Below are 8431 nucleotides of genomic sequence, written 5' to 3'. Positions count from 1 at the left end.
CAAAGACGCGGATGGCCCGGCTGCCGACTCTCAGAGCCCCTCCGCCCGGAAATCGGCCCCACCTGCCGGCCTCGCCGCCTCACTGCACTCCGGGCCTCGCAGCCGCAGCCTCGCCCCGGCCGGACGCGGGGTGCGCACCCGGGGAGCGCCAGGCGCACGGGATACGCGCGTGTGTGCAGGCCCCGGGCCGCCGCTGGGGGGCGCCGCTGCGCGCGGCACCCCGCACCCCCGATTGCTCCGCCGGGGCCTTGGACACCGAACCCAGCGCGGCCCGGCTGGGCAGGGGCGAGGGGCGGCGAGGAGCGGACGCCCCAAAGCGGGGGCGCGCTGGCTCCGGGTCCCCCAAATCTCCAAGTGCCCCCCGCGGGTTCCGCTGGCTCCATGCCCCCCACCCCAGCCTAGCGGCACAGCGCGGCCCCGCCGCTCCCACTCTGTCCTTGGAGGGTGTGGAAGGGTGGGTTTGGGGCCGGGGGCGGGTCTGGGGGCGGACCCGGAGGCGGGGCTGTCTCTGCGGCAGGGCCCTGTTCGGCTCCCCCCGGTCTCTGTCTCTCCTCCTCCCTCCTCCAGCTCCGGGCGGAGCCCGGCATGGGGGGGCCGGCGCCCGGCAGGCCAGGTACGGTGATGTAGAAATTGGGGAGGCTTGGTGCAGGGAGGTGGGATGGGGGGACAAGGGAGGAGTGGCGGGGCGAGAGACGGAGAAACCCAGGGTAGCAGGACAAGGGGAAGGGGAGGGGTGCCCGGGAACCTGGGGCCTTCGGATGGAGAGGGGGATGAAGCTGACCAGGTTTGGAACAGACAGGGGAGGGAGAGGACAGCAGTGAGGAGGGGCGCCCAGGAGGAGAGGCGAGGCTGAAGGCGCAGAGGAGAGTGTGTTTGGGGGAAGGGAAACCGGAGCAGGTATGGAGGCCGCCGCTCCGAAGGCAGCTACGGGGCCAGACTGGAGACCCCCGGGTGAGAGGGAGGGGCGGAGACTGGGAGAAGGAAGCCGGGAGCCTCCCCGATCCTGGAGGAGGAAGATGATTTGGGCCATTAGCGAGGGAGGCGGGGACGGCCGCTGAGGGGCCAGGGTACAGGAATAGGGGTGGATAGAAGCCCGGGCCCAGGCACAGGTCTGGCGAGGGGGTCGGCAGGGAATGGAGAGACATGGATGGGTGGTCTTGTAGGTGCCCAACTCAGAGTGCCCCCACCCTTTCTCCAGCGTCCCCGCCCTACCCCCATGACAACCCCCCACCCCCCAGACTCAGGTCCCAAGAAGGGGTAGGGAGTCTGACTGTCTCCCCCTTCCCCAGCCGGGTGCAGTGTAGCCAAGTAGGCCCCGGCATAACTCCTTGTCTATAGGTACGTCCAGTTCGGTGTAGCCGATCTGTGTGTGTCTGGAGGTCTGTGTGTGCTGTGGGTGTGTCGGGGTGTTTATGTCTCTGTGTCTGGCTGTTCTAAGTTGTGTTTACCTATGTCAGTTTGTGTGTCTGGTCCTCTGTTCGTAGAGATGGGGCCGTGACCCGGTGGTTTGTGTGTCTGAATGTGTGTGTGTGCCTGCAGGGCTGCTGTAGGTCTGTGGGGCCTGCCTGTGTGGTGGATCAGGCTGGATTTACAGGATAGGGAGCTGTATCAGTCTGATCACTCCGGAGTGTGTTTTTGTGGCTCTGACACCTTTGTCAGGGTGTGTGACTGTATACATGTCTGTCTGTCTGTGGGTCCTGGAGGCGGAGTTGGGTTTTCTGTGCCTGCATCTGTTTTCCTCTCTCTGAGGACCCGAGTCACATCTCTGCTCCTTTCTCTCTCTCTCATTCATTCCTGGCCCTGACCCACCCCACATATTTCTTTTTTTCCTTTCCCCTCTCCACCAAGTGGATCCGGGACCCAGGGAGGGTCGCCCCCCGGGCCTGGTGGCACTGAGCAGGGCCCCCCAGCCCCCACCTCCTGCCCCACGACATGAACCTCCTCTACCGAAAAACCAAGCTGGAGTGGAGGCAGCACAAGGAAGAGGAGGCCAAGAGGAGGTAAGGCTGCAGCCCCAGAGTGCCCCCTCTTCTGTCCCACGTCCGCTCTCTCCCACCCCAACCCAGCCGGGCCACATCCCTCTCTGCCCTTCCTGAGCCCAGCAGCCTGGTCATCAGTCTGATCTCAGAGTCTGTGCTCAGTACAGAATTGCTGGAATTGCACACGCCCTGTCTCTGTCCTGCTCATGGCTCCTGGCTCCAGCCCCTGCCCTGGCCTCTGAGGGGGCTTCTGGCTCAGGGGCCCCCTGTTGGCTCTTCCCAATCCCCAGAGGCCCAGGTCACTCCCTCCTGATCACCTCTGGCCTGTAATCTCCTCTCTGACAGTGTGGGGCTGGCTCTTGGTTCCCCTGTCACCTGACCTTGGAAGGGGCAGGCCCTGCTGCCCTCATGGTCCAGGATGGAGTCATTTGAGGGGCACCAGAGACAATCCACTTGGCCCCTTCCCAGTGACAGGATTGTGTGTGTGTGTGTGTGTGTGTGTGTGTGTGTGTGTGGTGGGGGACATGCAGGCTGGGCCCTGCAGAAGAGCCAGGGCTTGGAACTGACACCCCCCACACACACTGCTCGCCCCCTCCCCTTGTCCCCCCAGGGACCTGGCGCCGGCCTCTCCTGTCTTGCTCCCTTCTCTTCTTCACTCCCATTGATGGCACAGCCTCTTGGAGCCTGAGTCAGAGCCACCTCCTTGCTCCCTTCTCTCCCCTCGAAACTGTGGAGTTTAATTCTTGTTGTTAATTAGATTAATCAGAGCTATCACTGCAGTGATCTCTCCCTAATGAAGGGTTAGTAGACAGGGCTCTAATGAGAGCCCACCCCACAGCCGCTCGCCCCTCTTCCCCGCCAGCCGCCCCCTCTTTCACTCACACAGAAGCTCAGGGACAGTGAAAGGGAACTGGGGTGAGCCTGGGAGGGTAACAGAGGATGACAACGGAGGGAGAGGGAAAGAAAGAGAGAGAGACAGAGGCAGGGAGGAAAAAGAGATCAGCCGGGGGAGGCTCTCCGATGATGCAGCGGGCAGTACAGTCTGGGCCTGGGAAAGGAGGCACCCGTGTGGTGTGGGAGTGGAGGCCGCAGCAGCAGCCGGACATGAGGGGAGGCCAGAGGCCGGGCGTGGGCCCGTGTCAGAGGGAGAAGGAGCAGAGGTCGGGGGCAGGTGCATGTGCCATGCAGGGCTGTGCTGCCCCAGCCGGCATTTCTCTCCGACTGCGAGCCGTCCACATGTGCGGTGCCCACGCTGGGGCCCGCCAGCTCCAGGGACGCCCCCCTGCACAGGGCTCACCCCTTCTCTCATCCCTGTCCAGTCTCCTTCCCTCTCTCAAGGCCTCGGGATTAGACCTCTCCCCATCCCCACCCCGGCCCCTGCCTTCCTCCCTGGGAGGCCCCAGGGTTGCCCACTGCTCCTCCTCGCTCTTGAGGTGGGAGAGGAGCGGAAGGCCCAGGCCTGAGGCCCGACCCCTGCTCCCCCTGGGTCTTCTCTCCCCAGCACCAGTAAGGAGGTGGCTCCCGCAGGCCCCGCGGCGGGGCCCGGGGCTGGCCCAGGGCCGGGCGTCCGCGTGCGGGACATCGCTTCGCTGCGCCGCTCCCTCAGGATGGGCTTCATGACGATGCCCGCCTCCCAGGAGCACACCCCCCACCCCTGCCGCAGCGCCATGGCCCCGCGCTCCCTGTCCTGCCACTCAGTGGGCAGCATGGACAGTGTGGGGGGCGGGCCTGGGGGGGGCAGCGGGGGCCTCACTGAGGACGGCGGCACCCGAAGACCCCCGGCCAAGCCCCGGAGGCACCCCAGCACCAAGCTTAGCATGGCGGGGTCGGGGGCAGAGACGCCCCCCAGCAAGAAAGCAGGTGAGACCCCACCCCACCCCACCCCCGCCCCGCCCCGCCCCGCCCCGCCCGCCATCCCCGCCAGGGGGAACCGGGAAGATCCATTTCGGGCCAAGGGAGGCCTGCCTGCGGGGTTCATTCAGGGAAGAGCCTAGGAAGTGGAAGGTTCCATTCTCACAGGGAATGTGGGGGGTTCTTTTTTGGAAAGGCCTGAGATGAACCATTCAAGGGCAGGAAAAGCTCCTTGAAAAGTTCATTCATGGGAAAAGGGTGGTCTTGAAGGGCCTTGAGGGTGGGGGGCAGAATTGAGGGTGCGAGCTGCAGACTCTGGAAAGTTCTTTAGAAGGCGCCAAGGCCAACTGGTAGGAAAGGAACCCACTGGCGCTGTGAGTTGAGGAAAGCTGGGGGAAATGAAGAGGCAGAAATGTCCTTGCAGATGAGTCAAGAGGCCACAGTGGGTCTCCCCGTTTCCTTTCCCGACTGAGAACCTGGTGTCTCATTCTCTTTCCCATCCTGCCCAGGCTCTCAGAAGCCAACCCCCGAGGGCCGCGAGTCCGGCCGGAAGGTCCCTCCGCAGAAGCCCAGGCGAAGCCCCAACACCCAGCTGTCGGTCTCCTTCGATGAATCCTGTCCCCCAGCCCCCTCCCCTCGAGGGGGGAACCTGCCCCTTCAGCGCCTCAGCAGGGGCTCCTGTGTGGCCGGGGACCCTGATGCAGGCGCCCAGGAAGAAGAGCCCGTGTACATTGAGATGGTGGGCGATGTCTTCAAGGGAGGAGGGCGGAGTGGAGGAGGCCTGACGGGGCCCCCTCTGGGGGGTGGGGGCCCGACCCCTCCCGTTGGCGCTGACTCGGACTCGGACGAGAGTGAGGCCATCTATGAGGAGATGAAGTACCCGCTGCCCGAGGAGGCCGGGGAAGGCCGGGCCAATGGGGCCCCTGCACTGACCGCAGCCTCCACGCCACACCAGCCTCACGCCCTTCAGCCCCACACCCACCGCCGGCCAGCTTCAGCCCTCCCGAGCCGAAGGGATGGCACGCCCACCAAGACCACTCCATGTGAAATTCCCCCGCCCTTCCCCAACCTCCTCCAGCACCGGCCTCCGCTCCTGGCCTTCCCCCAAGCCAAGTCTGCTTCCCGAACCCCCGGCGACGGGGTCTCGAGGCTACCGGTCCTCTGCCACTCCAAGGAGCCAGCTGGCTCCACCCCAGCTCCCCAAGTGCCTGCCCGGGAGCGGGAGACGCCTCCCTTACCGCCTCCGCCTCCCGCTGCCAACCTGCTGCTGCTGGGACCCTCGGGCCGAGCCCGGAGCCACTCAACACCATTGCCGCCCCAGGGCTCTGGCCAGCCCCGGGGGGAGCGGGAGCTCCCCAATTCCCACAGCATGATCTGCCCCAAGGCGGCAGGGGCACCAGCAGCCCCTCCTGCCCCAGCTGCCTTGCTCCCCGGCGCCCCCAAGGACAAGGCCGTGTCTTACACCATGGTGTATTCAGCAGTCAAGGTGACCACGCACTCCGTCCTGCCAGCTGGCCCGCCCCTGGGTGCTGGGGAGCCAAAGACGGAGAAGGAAATCGCAGTCCTCCATGGGATGCTGTGCACCAGCTCAAGGCCCCCTGTGCCCGGGAAGTCCAGCCCCCACAGCGGGGCTCTGGGTGCAGCAGCTGGGGTTCTCCACCACCGCGCCTGCCTGGCCTCCCCACACAGCCTTCCGGATCCAACCACAGGCCCCCTGACCCCCCTCTGGACCTACCCAGCTGCAGCAGCTGGGCTCAAGAGACCCCCTGCCTATGAGAGCCTCAAGGCTGGGGGGGTGCTGAATAAGGGCTGTGGGATGGGAGCTCCGTCCCCCATGGTCAAGATCCAGCTGCAAGAGCAAGGGACCGACGGGGGGGCCTTCGCCAGCATCTCCTGTGCCCACGTCATCGCTAGTGCAGGGACGCCAGAAGAGGAAGAAGAGATGGGCGCCTCGACGTTTGGGGCAGGCTGGGCTCTGCAGCGGAAGGTCCTGTATGGAGGGAGGAAGGCAAAAGAGCTGGACAGTGAGTGAGGAGGGGGAACAGGGAGGCCCGGGGGATGTCTGTGATGATCTGGTGGAGGTGTTGAAGGGGTTACTTGGAAGCCACAGCCCATTGTCCTGAACTGGGAACTTTTCTGGGAGATCAGAGGGATGGGGGCATGCAGCAGACTGAAGGGGTGAGGTCCCCGTGTGTGCGCTGGCAGGGCAGGAAGACCTGGAGTGGGGAGGGGGCAGGATCTGGTCTCCTCCTCCAGTCCTGTCCTGCTCTGCTCTACTCCCCACCCCTCCCTCCACTGGGCTGCAGGGGTGTGTGTGTTTGTGAGTGTGCGCACACGAGGAGCTAAACACAGCTGCCTCCCAGCTGTTACCATGGCAACCCATCCAGACAAGAGGGAGAGGAGAGGGAGGCCCCTACCGTTGCCTGGCAACGCAATGCTCTGCCAGGCCTACTCAGATGAGCTTAGTTCACATGCAGCCCTTCCCCCAAGGCCCCCCTTGACATTCCCCCAGCTCAGAATTTGGGATTCTCCCCTCTCCTAGGGAAGAGCCCCCACTGCTCTCCACTTCAGAGATCATTCTGACCCTGTAGGGGGCTGGAGGGGTTCTGAAGTTAAAGCTGGGGTAGGGGAGACCCCTCTGAACAGGGAAAAGGGTTTGGCAGCAGTAAATATCTACAATTCTCAGCTCAGGGGTGATGCCAGGGTTGGCATCCCTCCTGTGTGTGTGTGTGAAGTGTGATGTCGGGGCCCTCCCTTCCCAGCTGTGACCTGCAACGGGGCAATTCTTTGTCCTGGTCCAGCCAGGCCGTGGTGCGTGTAGCTGGGGGGACAGCAAGACCCTTCCCATTGTACAGCTTCTGAGCTCTCCTTGTTACCCAGCAGAGATCGAGGATGGTGCCCGGGCCTGGAATGGCAGTGCTGAGGGTCTAGGCAAGGTGGAGCGTGAGGACAGAGGCCCTCTGGCATCAGGGATCCCGGTGAGGAGCCAGGGGGCAGAGGGCCTGCTGGCCAGGATCCACCACGGAGGGGACCGAGGAGGAGGCCGCACAGCGCTGCCCATACCCTGCCAGACCTTCCCTGCCTGCCACCGCAACGGAGGTGACACTGTCTGCCCCCGAACGCAGATGGGGTGGGCTGGGGGAATCTCCCAGAGCCCCGGTCCTGGGCCCTACCTCCTAATACCAGGTCTCCATCCCCTCCTCAGATGAGGCTTGGGTCAGTCTGAAGGGGCCTCTCCTGTCCTCAGGGCATTGGGGGAGGGGAACCTGGCGCCCCCTTCCTTTCTCACCCCTCAATCTTCTGCCTCAGACTTCACTGGAGGCTACCGCCTGGGGCGTTCTGCCTCCACCTCCGGAGTCCGGCAGGCCGCGCTCCACACCCCCCGGCCCTGCAGCCAGCCCAGGGATGCCCCGAGCCAGGTGAGGAGGGAGACCGGTTTGGGCTTTTTCTTTGTGAAGAAGCAGGTAGGGAAGAAGACCCTGGTGTGGGAAGAAAGGCGAGAGGTCAGGCTGGGGCCTTGGCACAGACTCACTGGCGACAGGAACGGATGGATGGAGAGCGAGGGGGTGGGGGTGAACCTGCGTAGCCAGGCTGGCACCACTGGCCTCAGTGGGCCTTGGTGCCTTTGGAAAAAGACGTTCCCACGGTGGAAGGATTCGTTCTACTGGGAAGACAGTTTTTAAGAGGCAAGCCCTTCCTGGCAGGGACAGGCCTTGCCTGGCACCAGGGCACGGGGAGAGGACAAGAGGCCTTGGGGGCAAGAGAAGACTCGTTTCTGGGCGACGCGTTGATCTTGGTGGGGTCTCGGAGGCGGGGTCGGGGCCTGGTGACTCTGAGGTCCTTGACCCCCCTCATTCCATCCTCCCCCACCCCACCCCGTCGGGGGCCGGCGGCGGGAGGAGGGGGTGCAGACCCAGCCTGCGCTGCCGCTGCCGCTGCCGCTGCCGCTGCCCCTGCCGCCCCAGCCCGCCCGCGAGCGCGACGGCAAGCTGCTGGAGGTGATCGAGCGCAAGCGCTGCGTGTGCAAGGAGATCAAGGCGCGCCACCGGCCCGACCGGGGCCTCTGCAAGCAGGAGAGCATGCCTATCCTCCCCAGCTGGCGGCGCGGGCCCGAGCCCCGCAAGTCCGGCACGCCGCCCTGCCGCCGGCAGCACACGGTCCTCTGGGACACGGCCATCTGAGAGGGGCGGGGGGCCGGGGCCCAGGGGCGGGCGGGGCGCCCGGCTCTCCCGGAGACTGGCCTCGAAAGAGGGACGCTTGAAGGACCAGGTGAGAGAGAGCAGCCGGGGAGAAGCCCCCGCTGCCCTCCACCCTAACCCCCGCCCCCCAGAGACGAGGAGTCGGCCGGCCCGTCGGGCTTGGGGTGCCAAGCCGCAAACCCCAGAAAAGTGAGGGAGGGGTTGCTTGAAGTTGGGAGTGAGGTCCTCCTGCTGCTCTCCCCTCTGAGCAAAGTAGACCTCCCCACCCCAGGCCAGCATGGGGGAGGAGGGAAGGGTCAGGGAGGAAGGGGGGGCGGGTCAGCGAGGGACAGAGAGTGAGAGGTAGAAGGGGCTCTCTTAGAGAGTGGGGGAGGTGGTAATTATTTTGTTGTTTATTTCGGT

At 65.1% G+C, this 8431-nt stretch overlaps 1 protein-coding gene across 1 annotated transcript; it reads left to right on the top strand.

Moving 5' to 3' along the window:
• Nucleotides 1–516: 516 nt before the first annotated feature.
• NYAP1 (neuronal tyrosine phosphorylated phosphoinositide-3-kinase adaptor 1) lies at nucleotides 517–8011 on the top strand. The gene is made up of 7 exons (XM_055561846.1): nucleotides 517–613; nucleotides 1849–2000; nucleotides 3481–3839; nucleotides 4340–5854; nucleotides 6714–6929; nucleotides 7140–7249; nucleotides 7742–8011. The coding sequence occupies exons 2-7, from the start codon at nucleotides 1933–1935 to the stop codon at nucleotides 8009–8011; spliced, it is 2538 nt and encodes an 845-aa protein (XP_055417821.1). The 5' UTR covers nucleotides 517–613; nucleotides 1849–1932.
• Nucleotides 8012–8431: the final 420 nt, after the last annotated feature.

Source organism: Bubalus kerabau, chromosome 23 (assembly GCF_029407905.1).
Source record: "Bubalus kerabau isolate K-KA32 ecotype Philippines breed swamp buffalo chromosome 23, PCC_UOA_SB_1v2, whole genome shotgun sequence".
Classification (NCBI taxonomy): Eukaryota; Metazoa; Chordata; class Mammalia; order Artiodactyla; family Bovidae; genus Bubalus; species Bubalus kerabau.
Note: the sequence above shows the minus strand (reverse complement) of the source record. Positions and strands in the feature narration are given on the sequence as shown.